This window comes from Somniosus microcephalus, chromosome 14 (assembly GCF_052327205.1).
Source record: "Somniosus microcephalus isolate GS21.2 chromosome 14, FLI_Smic_1.0, whole genome shotgun sequence".
Taxonomy (NCBI): domain Eukaryota; kingdom Metazoa; phylum Chordata; class Chondrichthyes; order Squaliformes; family Somniosidae; genus Somniosus; species Somniosus microcephalus.
The window spans coordinates 9,495,791-9,523,621 of NC_141000.1; the positions used below are offsets into that span (position 1 = coordinate 9,495,791).

The 27,831-nt window shown below is 42.4% G+C and overlaps 1 protein-coding gene across 9 annotated transcripts; it reads right to left on the bottom strand.

Moving 5' to 3' along the window:
- On the bottom strand, positions 1-27,831 carry klhl15 (kelch-like family member 15). 9 transcript variants are annotated; one of them, XM_086006218.1, is made up of 6 exons: positions 27,651-27,831; positions 25,073-25,197; positions 11,231-11,942; positions 3,363-4,395; positions 1,821-1,878; positions 1-357 (listed from the first exon to the last, which is right to left on the bottom strand). In XM_086006218.1, exons 1-6 carry the CDS (start codon positions 27,654-27,656, stop codon positions 339-341), a joined length of 1,953 nt encoding a protein of 650 aa, XP_085862344.1. In that variant the 5' UTR covers positions 27,657-27,831; the 3' UTR covers positions 1-338. The 9 variants fall into 9 exon arrangements, 7 of the variants coding, with proteins under 7 accessions (XP_085862344.1, XP_085862345.1, XP_085862343.1 ...); XR_015080766.1 differs by having other exon boundaries at positions 329-357; positions 3,218-4,395; positions 27,651-27,830; XR_015080767.1 differs by lacking the exon at positions 1,821-1,878 and having other exon boundaries at positions 3,218-4,395; positions 27,651-27,830.

Here is a 27,831-nt window from a genome sequence, read left to right on the forward strand (position 1 = left end):
TTTTTAAAATTCAACTCTTTTATTTAACACTTTTTACATTTTTTACAAATTAGCTTCAGCTTTAAAAAGTCACAAAATATTTTTTGCACTGATTAAGTGGGTATTTGAATATTTTGTATATTGTACTGCAGTGTGGTTCCAATTTCCAGTGAGGGTATACAGTTAATATAAATAATAAGACATGACCATTCAGTCAAATAGTTAACATGTAAATGCATTACAACTTGGGTCTGCCTTAGATTGTAAATGCTGCGGCCTGTTCCCGCTGGTCAAGGCAGTCCTCAACACCAACAGAACAGCTGGTCCGTGATTCGACAACGACCAAAGATGTGTAGGTTTTAAGTAGGAGAATAAAATCTAAAAAAAAATTGTTACAGCATTTAAGAAAACTATCATTCCTTTTGTCGTGCTTTACCTACACTGGCTGCATGTGAAATGGTCCAGGAACAGCCTAACGTTTATGATTTACATAGTCTGTTTCAAATGTAGAAAAACTTCCCTTTTACACAAAACCTTGACAATGCATTATAGAAGTTTAGATTTGCTGTGCTTTTCAGTATCCCCAATTTCAGTCACAATAAAACAATGATTTACTGAAAGAATCCTTGCAGACTGGTCTTAACCTCAGATTTAGTTTCTGAACACAGGCACTTAAAACCCCTGGGACAATAGTCTGAAAGCCCAGTTTCTTATACAGGAAACTTTCTGTTATCCGGCACGGACGGGACCGACGTTGTGCCGGTTCATCAACAATTCCAGATAACCGAACGCTATAGTAAAAGATACGGAGCTCAGAGCTCCGTATAAAGCAACAAACCCAGCTTCAGAACAATGGGCACAAGTTGCAAGCGTCTCTGTAGCTTAGCAACAGCTGCAGCTACACCCTTGCACAGCAACAAATGGAGTAAAAAAAGTAATAAAAGTTACCTGAACCTACTCCTGAATTTTGCCGGTTAACCGACATTTCCGGTTATTTAGGGGCCAGTTAATCGAAAGTTTCCTATAGTTACCAAAATTTTCATGAAATTAAGGGACTGAGAAACTTCCCTTTGTCTATTGCAAGATTTTAAAATTAAGGTAATTTGTTAAAACCCAGAACAGTGCACATGACTTGTACACAAATAGTGTTTCCAGACACAAAAATGTTATCTTAATATACTTCTGTATGACACATGGTCTTCCCTTATTACTAATTGTTTTCATGGATTGGTTTAATTTCTTACCCTCCCCCCATCCTATAGACATACTTTTGTTGAATATTATAAATTAGCCTCATCTTAAGACTTCAAATAAAAAGCAAACTACTCAGTACAGGGAGTTGTGTTAAAAAAAATCAGTGATGATTTGTACATTATGCTGTCTAGTAGATGGTCTTTTATTCGTGGAAATGGAATTTATAAAACAAGCAGAATGGTTGTTTGCAAAGGTGCACCTTACTGAACTGGAACACATTGTAAAGTGACGAGGATGTGTTAGTGACTACAGCCACCTATACAAGATTGATGAATATAGCTTGTTGATTTATAGATGACATCTTGTAATTGAGGTCTTAAATTTGATTGCTACAACAATGGCATATGTCAGTGATGATAAATCATCTGTTTTTAAATATTTTAATTTTCTGTAGCACAAACTTTCAAGACTATAGCTAACTAAATACACTTTATTTGGAAGCTTGATGCATCCACTTTGCCCGCAGTGAAAAATAAGATTCAGTATTTACATTGCAACACTTTTTACACTTCCTGATTTTTTTTGTCCCTTTACAATTTTTTTGATAAGTCTACTATAGTTTTCCTACAATCAAATCCATGACTTACTTTTTTTTGGTTTCCAGAATGGTTAAAATCGTAAACGTGTCCAATATCTTTAAATAAGCTTTGTGGATCACAAAGAGAAATAAAAAGTGTTACAAATGTGCAAGATAAATTGTTCAGTTGTTGGAAAAGCTGCAAGTAGAGTTTACTGTTTATTTTGGAATAAAGGCATGGAGATGGTACTAAAATATACATTTACATGCATTTTGAAAAATGGTTTGTTCTTAGAACAGAACATTTTTTTCTTTTTAAAAGAGAAGCCTTTCCAGTGCTTCACCACCCGAACACAATACAGTTCATTTCAACTCAAATCAATGGGGGACTTGTTTACCTGACTCCTGTAATTTTGATGAAAACTTGGCCTATTATCTCAAACCCCCTTCATTCACACAATGATGATAAAGTTTAAACATACAAAAGACATTGCAGTGACCTAATGAAGGATTTCCCAGCAACCCTTTCTTAAATTAGTTCGTACTGTCGGAGCTAGAATATTCGGAGGATACAATTCACGTTGGAGTTTTGGTTTCCAGGGATGTCCCTTGGAAACTCTAAAAATACAACTTTTACATTACAAATAAAGGTAAAAACAAAGATTGTATTCATGTGAAAGCTTATGAAAAGTGAACACACAAAACTAATCTGTTAAACACAGGATTATACACACGAGGGAGCTCAACACTTCCTTCAAAAGGTTTTCATTTCCCCAAAATAATCTGATTCACTCTGCTAAAATTCTCCCAGCTCCTAGATTGCATCTTTTTCCTCCATGCTCACCTGCACTCCCCCCCCAAATCAAAATCGATTTCCTGTCCGGTTCTTGTGATCTCTATGGCTTTCTGCATTAAACTAACAGCACAATGGAGTCTTTTCAAAATGTTACTGTCTTAAAGAGTTTGTTCTTTGATGAGTGCATCATTCTGAACCAGATTGATCAGACAGTGAAAGACAATAGGGAAATCGTGGTTACAAACTCATAGGAAATAAGATTTTAGTGGAAAGGCCAAGATTGTTGATAAAATTATAAACAGGAGAGGAAACTAAAAGGAACAACCTAATAAATGATAAAAGTGGTCAAAAATTCAGGGTATCTGGGAAGCTCTTCAGAAATTGTACCAGGTACTAAGAGTGCCAGGCTGAGGGTATCGAGGGGCAACTTGTCAAGTACAGTTATACAAACGCAAACTTCCCCATTAACAATTAAAAGATTTTAAAGTTAAATGGTAGAGAATTAATGAATCTAAAATCTATTATAGATTTTGACAAAGACTACACAGAATAAAATTAAACAAAAAACCAAAACACTCTGAACTGCACAGAAAAGATGTACACAGCTTCTTCTTTTGGCATCTTGTATTTCAAGGGCAATACTTTTTCAATACTGCATAACTTGCTCTCACCCAAATCCTTTAAAAACCTGCTCTGTTTCCCCTCCAGTTGATTAGTGTAATGTAGCCACAGCCATGTTTTAGGTACATCGCCGGACATGCTCCAATATAAAGTCAGGAAAGTAAAGGCTGCAGACTTGCAGGCCGTCCAGCTTACAAGGCATCCTTGGGTATTCATCTTCTTTCCACTTATTTTCTTCTGGATCGAAGGTGAGTATGGAGTCACTGTACTGACCATTGTAACAAAGGCCACCAAGCACTATTATCTGCTTTTCAACAACTGCCACCCCGTGTCCACTTCTTCCTATGGGCATTGACGCCAGGATAGTCCACTGATCAGCATCAGGATTATAAACTTCCGTAGACGGACAGCCTTGAGACTCAAAAGATGCCCGTAAAATTACACACACCCCGCCAAATACATAGAGTTTCCCATTGTGGGCAATCATTTTATGAAAGCAGCGTGCATAATTCATTTTGGCCTTGTTCTCCCAGCATGTTGTAACCACTTGTGTTCTCCTTGTCCGTTGTTCTATAGTCCCTTCTTTACTGGGATCAAATACACATACTTGTTTGGAGGTTGAGGAGGACATTATGCCACCAGTTATGTAGAGCTTATTATTGAGAACTGTTCCTTCATGGCCGTATTTATTAACTGGATATGGATCAATGAATTCCCATTTGTTTTGCGTGATGTCATAACGTTCTGTGGAGTAAAAGGTTTCGTCTCTCGTTCTCCCTGCCACGGCATAGATGTATTTTCCAATGATGCCAACGGCGAACTCAGATCGGGGGACTGACATGTCCGACATTCTCAGCCATGAATTTTGTCGGGGATCATACCTAAAAACTTTTGAAGAGGCATGAAATTCGCCATCGGGCCCCAACTCTTCCCCTCCCAACAGAAACACAAAGTTGTTCACTACTGCAAGGCAGTCGGGTCGCAGCGGCACTTGTGGGCCCTCCAGTTCCCACCAGACCCTGGGCCTGTGCAGCAGAAGAATCTTGCTATTCACCATGCTGTGTCCAATCATTCCCCGGAAAACTGCAGTCTGTGCCTTGGCAGAGCGAATGCGATTAGATTTCATCTCCAGGAGAGGCTGCTGATTAATGTTCTGAAAGTAACTTAAAGCCTGCTCAACCTCAAAACGCAGCTGCCGAGAGTAGCGATAAAATTCAGATGGCTTTACCTGAGAAGAAATGAGAATATATAATAAAATGGTGACAATTTGGAAATAGGAAAGATTAACTTTAAACAAGAATACTTCTGCTCCGGTCTTCAGTTCAGTTCTAGTCGTCAACCCCAATAGAGTTAATGTTTACAACAGGAAGTCCTTGTCCAAGAAAATGACCAATTGCAGCAATCAATACCAAAAGCACAGGACTTCATGGTTGGGCAACTTTAGGCCAGACCACAACAGACACTTTTAGCTCATCAACATTGCAATCCAGCCTTCACACTGTCGTTAGCAATAGTGATGCAGTGTAAATTACACACAAGTACAATGAGCAAGTAGATGTAAAATCTAATTACACAACTCATACTTTACCTCAGTCTGTTTAGTAGGGTGGAGCACTGTCACAGAAAGCATGTGGCTACTTTCCCCAAGTACTTTACAAATGAATATGATCAAAGTGTGATAAAAGACATATCGCAACACTTAATGGATACTGCACCATCTCATTGGGAAAATGACTGCAGCTGATCAAGAAGAGTATCTTCAGCAAACTAAACCTTAGCAACAGCGATATTTTAGTTTTATTGTTAACTTTGCAGCTATGCTTTGTTCTTAATGATTTAATTATTAATTCACTATGGTACAGGGAGGACAGCATGGAGTTTGCCCATATGAAATAAAATATCTGACCACCTCCAACTTAACCTGGATATTTTATGCTGCAGGGAATGGAAACGCATTTAAGTGGGCCTCACTTAAACATGAGGCACTCATTGTGGAATTGTTTTGATGCCACACTCATTAACGTTTCCTTCTGAAAGTACAGGCATCAAGAGGTATGGGGAGAGAGCAGGAACATGGTATTGAGATAGAGAGGAGGATCAGCCATGATCATATTGAATGTCGGAGCAGGCTCGAAGGGCCAATGGTCTACTCCTGCTCCTATTTTTCTATGTTTCTACAGCAATGATTATTTTCTACTGCATGGTTTCAACCGAGAGGCCATTTAAAGTGCATGTTGAATACCCTTTGACATTTGCACAAACTGATGATGGCATCCAGGGGTTTCACAGACTGTAGAACACTGGACCTCATTTGGAGATTATACAGGACACTTTATACCAAGTGCAATAATCTGGGGGGAGGGAAAGAGAAACAAAAAACAACTCCACACATTGTGTTAACTATCAGTAGCCAGTACAGGTCAAAGAAAATAGAAACTGTATTACATGGTGAGTCTCTTTCTTACACAACCTAGGACTTAAATATTACACATTTCAGTCACATACAGTAATCAACACAACCCCTCACTCTAATAAATACAAGGTGCCCTGTCACTGCAATGCAAACCCTGCCCATAAGCTTCTGATGAAAACTTAGGAATACAGGTAGAATTCAGGAACCAGTTTAAGGAAAGTCACTTGAAAAATCATTTCATGACAGTGCGTTTTTTCCACAAGAAATAAGTCAATTTGCAAAAAAACTTTATACAGTTCTTTATTATCCAATTCCTTACCGAATTAGTGAAAAGTTGAGTTTGGGGCTTTTTTGAACTTTAGAAAACAGCGAAGGGATGGGCAGATTCTCGATCTGACTCTATTTAATGTCATGATTTGGCAAAGTAACGCTCCCAATACCTTGTGGAAAATGTTTAAAATAATTATGGAAACCATCCAGAATGTGACGATTATATAAAAGCACACATGTCTCACAGTAAGTGGAAAAAGTATTATTGCACACATGTATTTTCTCCTCCCTCTTCTGACAGCAGGGAATTGCATTGGGGGAATGGTTCATAGGCACCAGCAGCCCACCTGCACCTTACCCAAGTGTATATCCTTCAGAATAAGCGAATACTGGCAAACGATTTGACCGCAGCGGCATCACAGTTAAGACCATGCCTGTCCTCACCTGACTTCCGTGTGGGCACACTTTCCAGCAAAGGGAACTTGATAGTGATCAAAAGCTGAAGCCTTGGTTGATTTTTCCGGTCCCTTGGCTGGGGGACACCAGTCTCCGGGCAACAAACCAGAGATGTTCCTGGTCTGTTGAGATCACTCTCACTCCATGTGGCAAATTTATAAACTGAGTTCACAAATTTGTTTTTTTTTTTTAAAACAAACTTTTAGAAGCACCTCACATTTTCCCCCCCAACCAATACTCTCTCTCTCTGAAGTAAAGTGCCGGGGGCAGTGAGGCCTTCTCTTACTCTTAAGAACTTAAAAGTATATTGCGGGCATTTTGGAACCTTGGAACTCTCAATTATTAGCCCACTTAAAAATTTTCCACAACACCTGCACGGCAATCCCCTAAAGGATGGGTCACATGTAGAAGGCGTATTATTATCTCATGAGGCTTACTGCTTGCAAGAAAACAAAAGCAGATTACCCAGTAAATCTCATATCGGTTTCAGATCTGCAATGTAAAGGGTCACCATGGACAGCACTGTGCCAAATATAAAATTCATAAGAAATAAATTTGAGTTGATCCTTCCAAGAATATTTATTTCAGCACCGAGCCATTCCTAGCATGCCTGGCTTTAGGAGTTAACCAATAAAGTGCATGAGTCCAACAAAATATTTAACCGGAGGTGACAAAACCCAAGTTTAAAAGGACCGTGTTCATGCATCAACAGAAGCAATGGGGGGGCGGGGGAGGAAAAGAAAAAGAAATGCAATTATAAAACTGCAGTCCACTATACAACCTACTTTATTACTTAAACAACAGCACAAATGTTGTAATAGGAAGAATTTGCCTGAGGTGCTGCTTATGGTGTCTACCAAGCCCACGCCTAATCAGGTCATACAAATTATAATACAAAATATGAGCCTCCAAAATGGAAGTTGGTAAAGAGCCAATGCTGGCCATTTAAAGCTGGAATAATAAAGCAGCAAAGAATTCTTCTGTATTAGCATGGATGGATGGGCAGGAAAGAATACAGAATGAATGTCTGAAAGTCGGAATTGCTGGTTTCTGTAGTACAGGAAACTTTCTGGTATCCGGCACGGACGGGACCGACGTGGTGCCGGTTCATCAACAATTCCGGATAACCGAACGCTGTAGTAAAAGATACGGAGCTCAGAGCTCCGTATAAAGCAACAAACCCTGCTTCAGAACAATGGGCACAAGTTGCAAGCGTCTCTGTAGCTTAGCAACAGCTTCAGCTACACCCTTGCACAGCAACAAATCAATTAAAAAAAGTAACTAAAAGTAATAAAAGTTACCTGAACCGACTCCTGAATTTTGCCGGTGGATAGAGCGTTCCGGTTATTTAGGGGCCGGTTAATCGAAAGTTTCCTGTATAGCATTTTGTTGCATCTGACTGCGCAATAGTAGAATTCATATAAAGATGGGATTGTGAAAGTGTGAAAACTCTGGGCTGATGTAGCTAGCCTCATGCTACTGTGGTTTACTCCTGTTTATAATTTAACTTATGTCCATCAAATAGTGGCATCTTTTGTGGGGAAGGAAAAGCAAAACCTCTGAAGCATTTTAGCAGGAACAAAATTTAAATGTATCGTTAAATAATTTTCCTCTTCGCAAAGAAAAAATGGTCAGATTTAAAAAAAAATTCCAGGTAGTATTTACCCGTGACATTGCTTTAAGTTACCTGGTCAGCCTCACATGGTGATACCTCGCGTACTTCACGATTTGCCATGGTCGATCAACTGATTAATTCGGGAGGAAGGGAGGAGAAAAAGAAATCAAACAGCAAAAAGATCCTCCATAATAATTGAGAAAAGTGCCAAATGAATTACGATTTTAAAACTATGGTATCATGCCTTTCTTCCTCAGAGTTATGGCCAATCATATTACACCGTCTGCACAAGTTAGCACACTGTGCTCCAATCATTCTTACTGCTTGTGTTTTATTTACACTCGTTCTGTACAAATAAATGCACAAAGACTTACAGGCTAGGGCGGTGTCCCCAGTACAAATGCTCTCCACACTTTGTTGTGTGCTGGGAGTATCAGTCCACGCCACACGGCTGGTGTGTTACTGCAAAAGGTGAGCTGTATTAGAGTAAAAGTGTGTGTCCTGTCCCTTCCCTCCCCACCACCAAACAAAACAAAACACCAAAAACCAAAAACACATCTATTTTGCTCAAGAAAGTTTCTGTAATTATATCAACAGCACAAATGTGTACATTTTCACATATATAAGATGAACGGCAATTACAGTCACTAACACTGGCACAGTAACTCTGCTTCCTTCAGCCCCACCTCACCGAATCACAACTTAGAGAAGCAGTAGCTGTAACATGTGCCATCTACTGATAACTACAGTGGAACCACCTTAAGCTCAATTTGCATCTGCCGGAGAAAATTCTGGGCTTGATCCAATCGTTTGCCATTGGTTTTGGTTGGAATGAAGTACAGGAAACTCTCGATTTACCAGCACCTAAATAACCAGAAATCTCTGTTAACCAGCAAAATTCAGGAGTAGGTTCAGGTAAGTTTTACTTCACATTAGTGGCCGTTCCTGGATCTGTGGCTGTGTAACTGGGGTTGGTGCACTTGTTGCTAAGCAACAGGTACGCTTGGTCTGTGGCCGGAGTTCCTGCACATGTTGCTAAGCAACAGGGAAGCCTGGATTTGTTGCTGTGTACGGAGCTCTCGTACCTTTTAACTATACCTCTCTATAATCCGGACTTTTTGATAAACCGGCACCACGCCGGTCCCGTCGGTGCCGGATAATAAAGAGTTTCCTGTATTTTGCAGGACCTACTTTCTGCAGACAGGTGTCAGAGTTCACTGTGAATACTGTACAGCATTTGATTAGAGACATCTAGGTGAGCACTAATGGCTACAGCAGAGTTGATCAAAGCCCAGGGCCTATGGGGTATAGCAGCTGGAGGTCATTATTAAACAGCACCACTAAATGTAATATTAAAGCAGCAAACTTAGCTTTATGTTATGTGTATTAATCAATTTAACACAGCTGGATGTATGGCCAAGGAAGTGCCGTGCCAGTCATATGATTAACAAGTTGTGTTGTTTGGGCTATAGGCTCTAAAGCTGAGCATAACCGGTAACGCTGGTTTAAAATGGTTCTGTTTGTGGGTTACAAAACTTTGAATGGGATTGGATCTCCTCAGAACTGATCATCAGTTATATGTGGCGGAGAGCTCAAGGTACTGGAGGAAGAATAGGATGGAGTGGGTAGAGGAAAGAAGGGAGAGTGCAGGCTCAAGCTCCCACATTACTACAGCTCTGATTATAACCATGCTGCTGATAATTCAAAGGGAGGGAGGAGGAGAAAAGTGGAAGCGTGCTCAGACGACCATTCCTCTGGTCTCCTAGCAGGTGCCTCCACAGCAACTCTTGCACATCTGTCCACTCGGTTGCAAGAAGTGCATTGCCTGGGAGAGAAAAATAACTGATCTTAAGTCTGCTCCACTGTATTTCTTGGCTACAAGAATCATCACATTTACAGAAGTTATAACCAATTGTATTGCAATCATTCTGCACAAACGTTGGACATAAAACAGGACATTTCCTGCTAATGTGGAATTGTACTAAATTGTGTGTGCACAGATTTGAATAAACACAAGTGCGGAAGGGTACACAATTCTCCTTTAAAGGGGACGGAACTCCATCAAAATCTGCCTGAATGCAAATCTCTTGGGCTTTCTAAGTTCACTTGGTTTCTCTGAATTCACGATGACTATGACATGCACGAATACAACAGCTTCTGCACAGTTTGCTGGCGTGCTCTCAGCTCCAAACAAAGAATCTCGACAATCTCCTGCTGCAATGTGCAAGGGCAAAATGTCCTGTTCAAATCTCAACATGTTGATGCCTTCTGCATGGACCCTGCTGGGTCTGGGTTTGAACAAGAGGATTTTTTGAACACAAATACACTTGGACCCCCTTCCCACTGTAAGAAAAGATGACAGAACCACCATCAAACCGCAGAAGAATGAAGCAAAACTGTGAAATGACTGCTGGAGAGCCACGTTCTTTTGAAAAGTTAGAGAAATAATTCTAGTTCAGTTGATTTCACAAAAGTTGAAAGTAATGCCAGTCACCCATCGAGTCCGGATAACCGACCAAAGCCTGGTGATAGCCCAATTCTATAGGGATAATACTTTGTTCTGAACATCAATCATGTGAACTGATCCTTTAACTCTTAACCCACGATGATCTGTCTTTCTGTCCTGCCTCTATGTTAATACTATCTTACACTATCTCCTGGTGTGGCTGGATCCAGGACCACTCTGGTTCAGTCCCAGTTCCACGTGAAGTGGAATCTACAGACCACCAATGACCAAAAGGCTTGCTAAAACCTGCTTCTCAAGAATCCAAGGTGTTGGTACTGCCATTCACAACCAAGAGATGGGAAGCACTCTAGCTTGAAAGGAGAAGTATCAAAGCAGAGCGTGAGAGCTTTTACTAGAAAAGCTTAATATAATGGCTCGCATTGGGGTAACATTCAAAAAGCTACCTTCCTCCCCAAGTGATATTAATGAGAAATCAATTCTATGAACTGCTAGACCAAAGCATTTTTATCTAAGTTCTTGTGTTTTATCAAAAAAGCTTTCACATCACAGTACTATAAATATGACACACACAAAAAATTTATGTAACTTAGTTTTTCATAAACGTCATAATAACATTTCCTCACCCCACGATACAAGAATCCTGCATAATCAGTGACAGCATAAAGCAATAGCAAAAAAAGTGAAGGAAGAAGCAAAGGAGGTGAGGAGTAAGCGCCAACGATTATAACAGATCAGCCGGCTAAAGCAAAGAGTAACTGGATCCTGACTGATACTTTCCCCACAGCACACACAATGGTCTAGCTAAGTGTCGAGCCTCGGTTACTGCTTTCAAACATACTAACCTTTTCCAAAACGTTTGTCGCATTCATCAGACAAAACCTGACATTCTGAACAATGGCATCGGTGTGCCTCCAACGGCTTCTGTCATGTCGCAGCCAGGCCTGCGCCGCCTCAAAGAGCTCAATCTCTGGGAATCGGCTCAGCTGATCATTCTCCAAACATGACAAAAGCTTTTCAACACTCAAGTAGGACAGAAAGTCAGCTCGGGACATGAGCGGCACGAAATTCTCTAGCAGGAACTTGTCCAGTTGCTCTTGGATACCGTCTATATTAACGCTGAAATCGTCCAAGAGTCGCATGATTTCTGCGCAGTTGTCCAAGCAGATTTTTGACAACAGGAAAGAACAGCAGAATTTCACCACTTCAGTTAACTGGACATACATGGCGGCCTGCAGGATCTCATGGACAGTGCTCATGCTCAGTTCAATGGAGCCATAATACATAAACTGAAGGACATGACTAAAGCCTGTTGGCGTGAGTCCCTTAAGGTGAATCTTGTTCTGGTCCCGCTCCCTCATGTCAGCTGTGAACATTATTCGGAAGTAGTCACTCTGTGTAGCCAATAGTGCCTTGTGAGCCTGGAACTGATGATCCTCAATTACTAGCGTGACATCGAATAATAATCCCTCCTCGTACAGGGTTTTAAACCCCGAAGAAACACAGGAGTCATGAACAGAAGAGTTGTACACATCCACGTTTCCTGCCATTAATACCCTGAAAGTCAAAAGCATGAATCTTAATACGGATCAAGACAAAATGAACGCATTTAATTTGAGAGAAATGCTACAGAATTATTGGCTACAAGTGCTCACCCCAGCTGCCCATCCCCTCCCGACAACGTAAATATTAACCACGGCATCTTTCGAACCTCGGAAGTAGCACAATGCTCATGCTAGTAGCTACATTTTAGAAATTTAACATCTACAACAGCAATCCTGTGCCAGCCCAATGTATTGAGTACAATTAGAAAGTGTTTTTAAACACAAATCTTCGTGCAGTTCTCAAGGCTTAACGTCAGCAACTACAGGAAACTTTTTTTTATCCGGCACCGACGGGACCGGCGTGGCGCCGGTGGATCAAAAAGTCCGGATTACAGCGAGGTATACTTACCAAGGTATGAGAGCCCCGTACACGGCCACAGGTGCAGGAGCTCCGGTTACACGGCCACAGATCCAGGAACCCCGGTTACACGGCCACTAATATATAGTAAAATAAAACTTAACCGAACCTACTCCCGAATTTTGCCGGTTAACAGAGATTTCCGGATATTTAGATGCCGGTTAAAAGGGAGTTAGTTTCCTGTAGTTAGATTATCAGGCACCCAAATAAATTAATTCCAGTAGTATTAATGCTACTCAGATTGATATTCACCTATCGTCACCGTATTGCTCAATTCAACCAAACCACAAGACATGATTTTATTTTTCCAATCTTCAAGAAAATTCTATCCATGATGTCGCGTTAAAGTTTAACTTGTCAGTGTTTATAGTGCTCACTATCAGTTAGCATTTATACAGCTCACTATCGGTATCAGTTAGCATTTATACAGCTCACTATCGGTATCAGTTAGCATTTATACAGCTCACTATCGGTATCAGTTAGCATTTATACAGCTCACTATCGGTATCAGTTAGCATTTATACAGCTCACTATCACTATCAGTTAGCATTTATACAGCTCACTATCGGTATCAGTTAGCATTTATACAGCTCACTATCGGTATCAGTTAGCATTTATACAGCTCACTATCGGTATCAGTTAGCATTTATACAGCTCACTATCACTATCAGTTAGCATTTATACAGCTCACTATCGGTATCAGTTAGCATTTATACAGCTCACTATCGGTATCAGTTAGCATTTATACAGCTCACTATCAGTTAGCATTTATACAGCTCACTATCAGTTAGCATTTATACAGCTCACTATCGGTATCAGTTAGCATTTATACAGCTCACTATCAGTTAGCATTTATACAGCTCACTATCGGTATCAGTTAGCATTTATACAGCTCACTATCAGTTAGCATTTATACAGCTCACTATCGGTATCAGTTAGCATTTATACAGCTCACTATCGGTATCAGTTAGCATTTATACAGCTCACTATCGGTATCAGTTAGCATTTATACAGCTCACTATCAGTTAGCATTTATACAGCTCACTATCAGTTAGCATTTATACAGCTCACTATCGGTATCAGTTAGCATTTATACAGCTCACTATCAGTTAGCATTTATACAGCTCACTATCGGTATCAGTTAGCATTTATACAGCTCACTATCAGTTAGCATTTATACAGCTCACTATCGGTATCAGTTAGCATTTATACAGCTCACTATCGGTATCAGTTAGCATTTATACAGCTCACTATCAGTTAGCATTTATACAGCTCACTATCGGTATCAGTTAGCATTTATACAGCTCACTATCGGTATCAGTTAGCATTTATACAGCTCACTATCGGTATCAGTTAGCATTTATACAGCTCACTATCAGTTAGCATTTATACAGCTCACTATCGGTATCAGTTAGCATTTATACAGCTCACTATCAGTTAGCATTTATACAGCTCACTATCAGTTAGCATTTATACAGCTCACTATCGGTATCAGTTAGCATTTATACAGCTCACTATCAGTTAGCATTTATACAGCTCACTATCAGTTAGCATTTATACAGCTCACTATCAGTTAGCATTTATACAGCTCACTATCGGTATCAGTTAGCATTTATACAGCTCACTATCAGTTAGCATTTATACAGCTCACTATCAGTTAGCATTTATACAGCTCACTATCGGTATCAGTTAGCATTTATACAGCTCACTATCAGTTAGCATTTATACAGCTCACTATCGGTATCAGTTAGCATTTATACAGCTCACTATCGGTATCAGTTAGCATTTATACAGCTCACTATCAGTATCAGTTAGCATTTATACAGCTCACTATCGGTATCAGTTAGCATTTATACAGCTCACTATCAGTTAGCATTTATACAGCTCACTATCGGTATCAGTTAGCATTTATACAGCTCACTATCAGTTAGCATTTATACAGCTCACTATCGGTATCAGTTAGCATTTATACAGCTCACTATCGGTATCAGTTAGCATTTATACAGCTCACTATCAGTTAGCATTTATACAGCTCACTATCGGTATCAGTTAGCATTTATACAGCTCACTATCGGTATCAGTTAGCATTTATACAGCTCACTATCGGTATCAGTTAGCATTTATACAGCTCACTATCGGTATCAGTTAGCATTTATACAGCTCACTATCGGTATCAGTTAGCATTTATACAGCTCACTATTGGTATCAGTTAGCATTTATACAGCTCACTATCGGTATCAGTTAGCATTTATATAGCTCACTATCGGTATCAGTTAGCATTTATACAGCTCACTATTGGTATCAGTTAGCATTTATACAGCTCACTATCAGTATCAATTTGCATTTATACAGCTCACTATCGGTATCAGTTAGCATTTATACAGCTCACTATCGGTATCAATTAGCATTTATACAGCTCACTATCGGTATCAGTTAGCATTTATATAGCTCACTATCGGTATCAGTTAGCATTTATACAGCTCACTATCGGTATCAGTTAGCATTTATACAGCTCACTATCAGTATCAATTTGCATTTATACAGCTCACTATCGGTATCAGTTAGCATTTATACAGCTCACTATCGGTATCAGTTAGCATTTATACAGCTCACTATCGGTATCAGTTAGCATTTATACAGCTCACTATCGGTATCAGTTAGCATTTATACAGCTCACTATCGGTATCAGTTAGCATTTATACAGCTCACTATCAGTATCAGTTTGCATTTATGCAGCTCACTATCGGTATCAGTTTGCATTTATGCAGCTCACTATCGGTATCAGTTAGCTTTTATAGTGCTCATTATTGATATCAGTGTTTAACATAGGAGCAGGAGTAGGCCATTCGGCCCCTCGAGCCTGGTCTGCCATTTAATGAGATCATGGCTGATCATCCAAATTCAGTACCCTGTCCCTGCTTTCTCCCCATATCCCTTGATTTATTTGGCCTTAAGAAATATATCCAACTCCTTCTTGAATATATTTAATGAATTGGCCTCAACTGCCTTGTGTGGTAGAGAATTCCACAGGTTCACCACTCTCTGGGTGAAGAAATTCCTCCTCAAATCTGTCCTAAATGGCGTACCTCTTATCCTTAGACTGTGACCCCTGGTTCTGGAACATCCTTCCTGCATCTAGTCTGTCTAGTCCTGTTAGAATTTTATAAGTTTCAATGAGATCCCCTCTCATTCTTCTAAACTCTAGCGAATATAAGCCAAATCGACCCAATCTCTCCTCATACGTCATTCCTGCCATCCCAGGTATCAGTCTGGTGAATCTTCGCTGCACTCACTCCATGGCAAGAACATCCTTCTTCAGATAAGGCGACCAAAACTGCACACAATGCTCAAGGTGTGGTCTCACCAAGGCCCTGTACAACTGCAGCAAGACATCCTTGCTCCTGTACTCGAATCCTCTCGCTATGAAGGCCAACATACCATTTGCCTTCTTAACCACCTGCTGTACCTGCATGCTTACCTTCAGCGACTGGTGCACAAGGACACCCAGGTCTTGTTGCACTTCCCCTTTTCCCAATCTATTGCCGTTCAGATAATAATCTGTCTTCCTGTTTTTGCCACTGAAGTGGATAACCTCGCATTTATCCACATTATACTGCATTTGCTGTATATACTGTTTACTATCAGTGTTTATACAGCTCACTATCGGTATCAGTTAGCTATTATACTGCTCATTATTGATATCAGTGTTTATACTGTTTACTATCAGTATTTACCATCAGTATCAGTGTTTATAGTGATCACTATTGGTAACAATTTTTGTTACTAATATAAATTCGTCTCAAAAGCAATAGTCTGTAAATAGCCTGAAACAGCCAACTGGGTTTTGAGGTGTGTTTAGAATCCAATGAAATCACAGCTATAGGAAATCAGTCTTTTCTGTTCCACACCTGCCTTTGCCGACCTCAGCATAGCACAAAAATTAACGCACAGTTGGCAGCAATCGGCATATCACCACTGCTCTAGCCTTTCATTTCAACCCGGGGTTTTCAATATTTAGTACAACACAACAAATATGTATCTCTTTTTAAAAAGGGGTAAGTTACCATAAAATGACTAAAATAAAATAAAATATTTTTAGTCATAGGTTTCAACCCTTAGCACAAAGCTTGTTAGCTAATCCTCTGACGTTCTCACCTATTCAGCATTAAACTGATGTGTAACTACATAATCTCTAATATCTAAATGAACACAGACCTTTCCTTATTCACTGCTATTTAACACAAGCGATAACTAGGTAAGAGACTGAACTGCTGCTTTTTCACAGAAGAGTTCTTTGTGCATCAACTGGGATAGGTTTTCATCTTCAACACCTGGGCAGTGACCTGGCAGATTCCATCGCCCGCCTGTTATACGGCCCACCCGATTTCATTCCATTCAAATCAATGGCAGGAGAATTATAATGAAAATTAGGCGGGTTCTAATACGATCCACTCACCCAGATTACTGCAGAGGTGGTGAAGATAAAAAATCAATCCATTGAAATCAGTAACTTTAGGGTCCAGGAAGCCTGTCGTGCACCTTTCTACGACGAACTGAAATTTTATTACAGGACAGATGCCAAAGAGGGAGCTACAGTGCAGCTATTTCACTAAGTGGCACCACCGAGGTCTTAAATTGCTCTTTCATGATTTATCATCCGATTTGAGATGGAATTACTACCTTGAAAGCCCCACCGCCTAGTTTCTAAAAGAGACACTGGGGGAGAATTTTAATGCCCCCACGACGGGCGGGAGGGGGTTAAATTGGTAAATATGTGAAAACCAACCAGTGAACACTGGGACGGCATTATAATATTTTGGCAGCTATTTGAATTCAATGCTGGCCGGCCAGGTATCCTAGGGTTTGGGAAACCCACAAGGTAAAGGAAGGCTGGAGCAGCCGGATCGCGCAATTAAGTGCTTTTTAGAGCATTGCTTGCGGGCCAGGAGGAGCAGGAGTGATTCTACCGGGCCCATAAGCAAATCTTCTGCCGCGTTCTTATCCCCAACCCAATATGCCCCGATCTTTCCCTCCCTCCATGCTGCCACGCTTCGAGCCAGCCATCCCACCCCCACAATCTTCTCCCACTGCCGGGGACCGTCCCCGTCTGTGGTCTTTTCCTGCCCGGACCTTCAATCTGGCCGGCTGGCAGGTGGGAAATGGAGTAAAAAAACGATAATGATGTCCTGTCGCACCCCCCCCCCCCCCCCCCCAACGAACACGCGCCCCCGCCCCTTCCACAAATATCAGGGCCACTGTGCATGTCATTCAGTAATTATGGTTTTTTAAAAACTTAGTAGGAGACTGTTTTCTTTTTCAACATTCTTCCTGCTCTGCTGAGGGCACTGAATCTGCTAGGGTTCTGATCTATAGTCACGCTCCGGATCCTCTCCTAAATGGCCGTTATTCAATAGTGAGTCAGTAGGCTATTCATCCATGGGGACATCACAGCTAAGCTGATCCACATTTCACCCTGTGACAACACACGCACATTTCCAGCAGGGCTATTGAGCAGTGATAACCCTGGCTTACTTTCTCCTCCCGAACCCAGGGGTGCCGAGCTAACTGTAGCACTTCCAGCACAGCCCTAACCAGGATCAGCAACTTACCACAGACCAGGAATGGGACCTGGCACCTTCTATCTGAATCATAGGCTTATCACAAAGCTAAGTTGCCAAAAACTGAGTTTTTGATTCTTTAGCCGGTCATTTCAGTTGAAATTTTATCCAGCTTCTCACTTAAGGGGCCTGACAAAAGTTTCTCAAGAGTTCAGGTGACCCAGTTAATGACTGCTTAGCAGGGGTTTCATTAGAAGCCAGCAACTGTACAACTTCCCCACCCACTCAACTCAGTGGCCAGTTTCAAGACATTGTATCCAGATTTAAAGACAATGCACTCTTTATGCATCTTCCATGTGCTACGTATTCAGGCTATTATTTTTCTGAAGTTTAATGGAACCTGCAAATTATGATTTAATTTATTGCTTTAGGCAGGAACAGTAAGATGCCTCCGTTATTGAAAAAAACTATAGACCTACTCTCTCATTTCAGCCAGCCCTGGCCTCCAACTCTGTAAATCAGCAAGTTGTTAAATGCATAAAGAACATTTTACCTTTTAGTATTTCACAAAGTGCTAATTTTAAACTTGAAATTTAAAATAAATTAATCTAGTGGCAAGAATGTCACAAGGAGGGAGGGGGATGGTAATCAATAAATTAAAATTACAATTTACCTACGAGTAGAAAAAAGCCACAGTCTGATCCTAAACCATGGCAACCGTCAAAGACTGCTTCACGAGAAAAAGAAAACAATAGCAAATCTGCTGCAATTTTAATTATTAAACAATTGAAATCCGAGCCAGCCCTGCCAACACCCGAGAAGAGCTTTTGCCTAGCAGAACAAGACAATGAGTTCAACTTCCAACCATTCATTTTCTATGGAAATCATCTACATATTTTTCTTGCCTTTGTTATTTGAAAAGGGGTGCACGTCTGCATTGTTACTGATGCACAAGATGCAAGTCGATGGTTTATACGCTGATAAGCAGGGCACTTTTTCTAGAGGTAAATAAGCTTTTACTGCTGTTAAAGTTGGAAATTTAACCATTCATCCCGGCTGTATTTTCATTCATTCATGAGTAACAAGTAGGCAATGCTGCACTGGCTCAATCTCCATTTTACAACAACTTGTCGTTATACAGCACCTTTAATGTAAGAAAAGTATCAAGGCCCATTACAAATAGGCACAAGAAAAACTGCCGCTGATCTGGGAAAGAACTTTAGGAGGGGTGACTGAAAGCACGGCCAAAGAGATGGGTCTTGAGATTTTTAATAGCTAGAGAAAGAGGTGCCGATGTTTAAGGGGGGAAGCTTCAAAATGTAGGACCGAGGCGGTTTAGCACTCTGCCACTAATGTGGGATGAAGGGAGGGAGATGCATAGAAGGCTGGAATCAGAGGGACGGAGCACTTGGGAGAAGATACAGGTTGGACCCCGGTAATCCGGCACCCTCAGGACAAGGCCGGTGCCGGACCATTGAAAATTCCGAACCACTGAGGGTTAGGTAAATAACACCTAAAATAACAATATTAGGTACAATATTATGTTTGTTTATATCGCGGGAAACGGTGGCGCCGCCGAGCGGCTGCTCCGCAAACTAAAGACCGCCGGTTTCAATTCGTGCCGGACCACTGAAGGTGCCGGACCGTCGGGTGCCGGATTACCGGGGTTCAACCTGTATAGGGTTTGAGAAAATTGCAGAGATAGAGTGGGGAAAAGAAGATTAGAATACGCTCCAATGTAAAACCAGCCATGGCACAGGCACGGTGGGCAAATAGCCTCATTCTGTGTGGAAATGTCAGTGATTCTAAAACAGCAACATGCTGTACTATAAAACAAAACCACAGATTAGTTGCATAAAAACTTTGATCATTTTCACCCATTTTAACTACAATGGAAAAGTAATGAACTAACAAAAGGAGCAACCCTTTGTGCATTAGACGGTACCTGTTCAGGCACTGAATAAAGTCTCTTCATAATGCTCATAGAATAATTCTGGAAATATTCAGGCAGGCTAATTGTTCTTCTACAAATAGACAGCAATGCTTGTTGGGGCACAGCTCTGCGGTGCCTTGCCCAATATTCCTATACAGTGAAGCCCTGAAATTGTGAGGCAGGGTCTTGTTGTGGAGGCATGCATTCGTTTGTGTGCTGCAATTCGTGGCAGTTAAAAAACTCGTCCAAAGCGAAGCTGCATTGCTGTCCAGCGTCAGCTCCTATGCAAAGTCTGAGTTACGATATGGTCCAACCCTGAAATACACTGTTCAAGCTAGTTCCACCTCCGGATATCGTCTTGCGAACGTAAAATGACTGCTGGCCTGACTGTCTGATGCAAGCTTAAGGCTAGTTTTCCATTCCCAAAATTAAATCAAAATGTGTGCTTTTCTTGGAAGCAGCATTTATATTTAGCTACGTTTACCACCCAGCATTAGTTTCTTTTGCTATAGAGGGTATCATTTCTGCATATTAACATTATTTGTTTAGCACACTTTCATACAATATTGTAGCAGTACTACAAGAGTTGCTCTCTTCCCTTGAACCCGGTACCCCTGAACCAACTATGCTCCTAATCCATCTCCCAGCACCCATTGTTCAGTTGCTGAGAGCCTATCACAATCTGGGGAGGGGCTAGCTTCAATTTCCAGCCAGTCCTCCCTAGCGCCAAGGTGGGTGTGCTTGCAATTACCAAAATCGTAATTTCACGACCAAATGGTCAGCTGGCTGTTATCCCACAGTGGGCAACACAGCCAAATCCAATCCACAAACACACTTCCAACAGGGATTCCAACAAGGCAGCATTCAAGAGTTGGAATCCCAGCTGTTTTTTTCTAAAAGACAATCCTTTTGCTAATTGAAAAATAACTGGTTCGCACCTATAGGTGGGGAAAAAAACCAAGCCTCAACTCGGTCTCTCAATCTTCTCTGCGGCCACCGTTAGTCAGTAATTAAGTGACAAAAACTGCGTGAATGTGAACTGTGATTTAGACACCAGTTTTCCCGTCTTGTGGGGATGTTCCTCACTTTCACCCACAACTCCCTCAGGGGTGAGGATGACTGGGACTGGCGATTCAATACGCAGGGGATAAATCCATCGCTTTCCATTGCCTCTTCCACAGAAGCAAAGCGGCCTTTTTGCTATTTAATCCTGGCCTAAAGCAATGGTCGTTTTCCACATATCACTCTTTATTGAACATTCCTACAATTTGATATCACTGATAATCTTATCTAGATTATTCCATTAATTGTATTTCAAAACAAGCTGTAAAATTCAGCTCCCTTACGATGCCGTTTAAGTATAAGTTTCGGAGAAGGAATTATATTCAAAATGGATTAGTTAGAGGAGATTTGTCAGCCAATGACTCACTCTCCCTGAAATGGGCAACTCCTGCTGGTTGATCCTGGAACTGCCTTGCCAGCAGTTAGGAAACATTCTGATGCTCGGACTGTCCTGCTGTTCCAATCTGGAAAAGGTGCTCTGGTGTGTAGCAGCCTACAAGTAGCGAAAAATCTTTACACTTCTTGGGGTATATTAGTTAACTGGCCATTTCATCAGCTAAAGCTTAATTTGGTGGCATTCACTGCTGCATCAATTAACAATATCAATGATCATTAAAGTCAGCAATCTCCCATAGAACAGGGCATACGCTCAAAACATATTTAGCATGAGATTAAGGAGTAAATCTGTTCTTCAAAGATTATATTTTTAAAAACATTATAAAGCCCCAAAATGGACCACTTTAGCAGTCACCTATGTCATTAATTTTAGAACTCAACAGAGCACAGTAAACACTGGAGAGAATTGCGTCATTGCATTTTCAGAAAATCATTGAAAATAATCCCATTTAACAATACTCCCAGTAATGCTTGAACAGGACATGTACAAAATATGTGCACAGAAAGATCAGCTTTTACTACTGCACTGTACAATTGTACAGCTAGCTCCTGGTGTTGCACCATCTCCAATTGCCGAATGCTGCTGTGAAAGTACACAACTGCCAACGGCATCTTCCTGCATCCCAGAGGGGAAAGTACCTGGCTTCTCCTGCGTGTGCCTTTTGCCAAAACATGGCTCAGACTCAGATATGGTGTGTGCATGTGTGTGTGTGAAATCATAGAAGTGTTTAGCACAAAAGGGGCCACTGTAACTGTACCAGCTCCCCGTTAGAATTCCATTCTTTGATCTTTACCTGTACTCCTTAATGTTTTTTGTTAAGTATTTAATCCCTCTTAAATGTAACGATTGGCTTAGATTCAGCAGGCACTTGTGTTATTGCATTTCGTACCCTAATAAACCTTGGTGTTAAAAATAATTCTAGCCTCCCTAGCTAGTAGTAGCCATAACATTTTGCCCACCTGATTCACCAGACCAGGAAAAATAATCTTTCACTATATACCCTATCAAACTATTCTGAACACTTCTATTAGATCCCCCTTAACCTTCTCATAGTGGTTAGCACTGTTGCCTCACAGCGCCAGGGACCCGGGTTCGAAGCCGGCCTCGGGTGACTGTCTGTGTGGAGTTTGCACATTCTCCCTGTGTTTGCGTGGGTTTTCTCCGGGTGCTCCGGTTTCCTCCCACAGTCCAAAGATGTGCGGGTTAGGTTGATTGGCTATGATAAATTGACCCTTAGTGTTAGGGGGATTACGTACGTGGGGTTATGGGGATAGGGTGGGATATGTGTCGGTGCAGGCTCGATGGGCCGAAATGGCCTCTATCTGCACTGTGGGGTTTCTGTGATTTCTGTGAATACAGACCTTGTTTTAATCATAACTACATTCTTTCATCCCTACCATCATCATTGTGAATTAGCATTGCATCTTTTCCATGGCTTCAATATCCTTTCTATAATGGGCAGCCCAAAACGGCACACAATACTCTGTCTAATCATAAATAACAACAGAAAATGCTGGAAAAACTCAGCAGGCCAGGCAACATCCGTGGAGAGAGAAATAGAGTCAATGTTTCGGGTCGAAACCCTTCTACAGAACTGAGAGAAAGGCAGGAAATGAAACAAAAGGCAGTTTGGGGGCCGGGAAATGGGGGAGGGGATGAAAGAAGAGACATTAAGGGATATTCAAGGTGAGACGAGATGGTAATAGGACAGGTAAAGAAACAAACAATGGCTCTAGATGAAGTGTGAAATGCGCTGGCAGAATGAGAGACAGTTGCCATGTGGGAGAGAGAAAAAGGAAAAGGCACAAACCAAAAGTGTGGATAAAAAATTAAAAAATATAAAAATATAATAGGGGCCGAGGTTATGATCTGAAATTGTTGAACTCGATATTGAGTCCGGAAGGCTGTAAAGCGCCTAATCGGAAGATGAGGTGCTGTTCCTCGAGCTTACGCTGAGCTTCCGTGGAACAATACAAGAGGCCAAGGACGGTGAGGTCCGAGTGGGAATGGAGCGGTGAATTAAAATGACAGGCGACCAGAAGCTCGGGGTCACCCTTACGGACTGAACGGAGGTGTTCCGCAAAGCGGTCACCCAATCTGCGTTTGGTCTCCTCAATGTAGAGGAGACCACATCGTGAGCAGCGATGTCTAATCATGTCTTTTTTCATGCAATTTTTTCCAATGTCCAAATTATTTATGCATATGGAGATCGAGAACAGCGATGTCTAATCATGCCTTGTACAGATGTAACATCTTCTCCTTGCCTTCGTACTCAATTTCCGACTGTAGAAAAGCAGAATCCCATTTGGCCTCTAAGATGTTCCCCACACGGTTTTTAAATATCTGTGTGTATCAATGCCTAGACCTCTCTGCTCTTCAAATTCATTGAGAATTTTACCTTTAAGGGTACATTTCCATTCTCCTTACCTACGTTGAGCTGTATTTGCCACATCTCACTAACTCCACTCCCTAACTGGTTTACTCTTATAGTAATTTGTATTTTTCCTCACAGTTTGCCTAATTTGCAATCTAGCAATTTTTTCCAATGTCCAAATTATTTATGCATACGGAGATCGAGAACAGGTCCCTGGGACATGCCACTAGCTATACCTGGGCAATCTATTTACTCTCTGCCTTCTATCTTTTCGCCAGGGCACACTTTATCTTTGAGAGAAAGGCATGCACAAATCACATCCTACTACATTGAGGCTTTGCTTATTTTAAAATCTAAATTATATATTTGTATACCACAAGGTAGCTTGGTGGCATATTAGCAAGTGAGAAACATAGGTCTGTGGCCAGATTTCCCTGTAAAATAAGGTCTGATCTCTGCCAGATTGCACTTTCCAACAGGAAGGAGGAATATATATTTAAAAAAACCTCTGTACCTTCAAGTGGCACATACAGAGACCACAAAATATGCCAGGGAGTGGTGCACTGTTAAGAATGATTACATATACCTTCCACGTCTCATACACATATGGTATAGTACAGTATAGTTACTGTACTATCCATGTGCTTATCGAAAAGATTTGGTCATTTATAATTTATTGATTTTCTATTGTCTCACATATTTAACCACAGGTAGCAAGGCAACACAGCAGCGACCTCACAGCCCTGGGTACGGCTCCAGCGGTTCCCACCTGACATTGCCAGGAGGTGAGGAGCAAGTAGGAAAGATGTGATTGCACTAGAGAGGGTACAGAGGAGATTTACGAGGATGTTGCCAGGACTGGAGAATTTTAGCTACGAGGAAAGATTGGAGAGGCTGGGGTTGTTTTCTTTGGAACAGAGGAGGCTGAGGGGCGATTTAATTGAGGTGTATAAAATTATGAGGGGCCGAGATACAGTGGATAGGAAGGGCCTAGTTCCCTTAGCAGAAGGGTCAATAACCAGGGGGGCAGAGATTTAAATTAGAGGGGAGTTGAGGAGAACTTTTTTCACCCAGAGGGTGGTGGGGGTCTGGAACTCACTGCCTGAAAGGGTGGTAGAGGCAGAAACCCTCATCACATTTAAAAAGTACTTGGATATGCACCTGAAGTGCTAGAACCTACAGGGCTACGGACCAAGAGCTGGAGTATGATTAGGCTGGAGAGCTCTTTCTCGGCCGTCAGACACGATGGGCCGATTGGCCTCCTTCTGTGCCGTAAATTGCTATGATTCTAAGTAAGCATCGTCAGTTCTTGGCCAGGCTGCTAGTAAGAGAGTCTTACTGTGGTAGGAAATGTCACACCATTCTCATCGAAAGAGGAAATATCTGACATCGACGCCTCACCCTGCTGCAAGTGCGCCTTCTGTTGGGTGAACGTGGAGTGACATTGACGGAAGTCGTGAGGAAGTCCGCAGACCTGACCGTCCCGGGCTCCTGCCCAAAGGAGGCTCCGCGCTAGCAAGCGGCTCCTGCGTGGGAGAGAGAAAATGTAAAAGTTTGAAGATATGTTCCTACTTCCATTCAAATGACTAGCCCCTAATGCTCATTACTACAGAGAAAAGGCCTAAAAGGAAATATTTACGGTTTCTTCTGCTTTCCCAATGTTTCCTCTTTCTTCATATTGGTTACACAGATTGCTGCAGCCATCTCATACCTTGCCCAAACGGCTATTTTTGTATCTGGAGTTGAAACTTTGTGACAGGCTGTTCAGCTGTGGGGGAAATCACATCCAAGCTCAATCCTATCCTTACCCGACATCCAAACATCCACGATCCAAGAAGAGGCACTTGACCATGATCAGACACAGAGTTTGTTCACCAAAAAAGGCCACTATATTGCGAGTAAGATCAGATAGCTCAGCGCACGCCAGGAATTGAACAGGAACCTCACTGTGAGGCGCGCTTACCCACTAAGCTATCAGGAAGCTCAAATGGTACACTTATTAAAACTATTTTACAGTTGCTAAACCAAAGCTATGAAGAAATAATTCCCAATAAACCACTAAGCACTACAATGATTAAAGCCTACATTTCAAGTCTTTTAGAAATTATAATCAGTTGATATATTTTGATGCTTTGAAGCAGGCATGCCCACACTGCAGCCCTTGGGCCACATGACCCACAAGTCCTGCCAACTCAGTTCTATTTCATACCCAGTGGTTTGCCCATTTGAACAGTATGAGGCTGGATGCTTGAAAAAGGCTGTGTTTCGTACTGTTACTTTACTGGTGAACAAAGCTTCTGTTTGTATCAACAGCTTGTGATATTAACAGGAACACTGTTTTAAATGTTATCCATGCTTGATAGAACACATCTAAGCAACTTAGGACAAAAAGCATGGGCACTTGTACTATAAAGACAGTAACATAGAAACTTGGAAGATAGGAGCAGGAGTGGGCCATTTGGCCCCTCGAGCCTGCTCCACCATTTAATGAGATCATGGCTAATCATCCAAATTCAGTACCCTGTCCCTGCTTTCTCCCCATATCCCTTTAGCCTTAAGAAATATATCTAACTCCTTCTTGAATATATTTAATGAATTTGCCTCAACTGCCTTGTGTGGTAGAGAATTCCACAGGTTCACCACTCTCTGGGTGAAGAAATTCCTCCTCATCTCAGTCCTAAATGGCTTACCCCTTATCCTTAGATTGTGACTCCATTCAAAAACATTTAAGCATTATTGCAATCTCAAGAGTTATGTTACCCTACTAACTGCCTTTCGCAACACTTGCCAGGGTGATCCTTGTAATCTGAAATTCAAAACTATATTTGAAGCATAACAAGTTTTAAATTGCCTTTGTGGTCACAGTGCCAGGTTGTACCATACTGTGCTTCAGCATGAGGCCACAAACAAATGAATGGAAATTGAATCTCTACATTTATTGGTCTAAAACATTTCTTCTGCATTAAAAAAAAGATTTGCTTCAACACAGTAAGTGTGTATTTACACTTTCTTTAAATCCCAGTCACACCAGTGGGTTTAATGGACCTCAGCCATGTATGAAAATCATCTGTATTAAAAAAGACTTTAACGGCCAACGTCAATAACTTTCACTTAAAAATACATGCAGTAAATTAAGTGACGCACAAACAGCTAGAGTCAGGGTGAGTGTTTTTCTATGAACAAACTCAAGTCTCCAAGTTTGACCCCCATCATCTCCTCAGAATTTTAACACCAAAAAAATTAGAAAATAAAAGGAGTTTTGCGCCCTGGGGGAATTCATTTGAAGGACAGGCGGAATGTTCAATGTGAAAGCTGCCTGGCGTTAATCTCCGTCCAGTCTCGGTTCAGGCTGATTACAGCAAGACTCCCGACTCGGGGCACCCGGCCCCCGGCTCCCGATCCACACCCGGCCCCCGATCCCCCCCCCGGCCCCCGGCTCCCGATCCACACCCGGCCCCCGGCCCCCGGTCCACACCCGGCCCCCGATCCCCCACCGGCTCCCACCCGGCCCCCGGCTCCCGATCCACACCCGGCTCCCGATCCACACCCGGCCCCCCCACTGCCTCTCACCCGGCTCCCGATCCTCACCCGGCCCCCGATCCCCGCCCGGCCCCCCACTGCCTCTCACCCGGCTCCCGATCCCCGCCCGGCCCCCCACTGCCTCTCACCCGGCTCCCGATCCCCGCCCGGCCCCCGATCCCCGCCCGGCCCCCCACTGCCTCTCACCCGGCTCCCGATCCCCGCCCGGCCCCCGATCCCCGCCCGGCCCCCCACTGCCTCTCACCCGGCCCCCGATCCCCGCCCGGCCCCCCACTGCCTCTCACCCGGCTCCCGAGCCCCACCCGACCCACGATCCCCGCCCAGCTCCCGATCCCCACTGCCTCCCACCCGGCCCTCCGCCGCCTCCCCCCCGGCCCCCGATCCACCCCCGGCCCCCGATCCACACCCGGCCCCCGGCTCCCCGCCGCCTCTCACTCACCAACATCAGCCGCCGCTCCGCACTCAGCCCCACCCGCCCTTTAACCGCAGCTCATGGCGGGGCCCCGGCTCTCCCTCCTCTCCCCGCTCGGCCTCTCTCGGCGCTTTGCCGCCGCCCCCCCAACCCCCTGAACTCAGGGTCAGCTCCGACCCACCGCCGCCATCTTCTCCTCCACCGACCG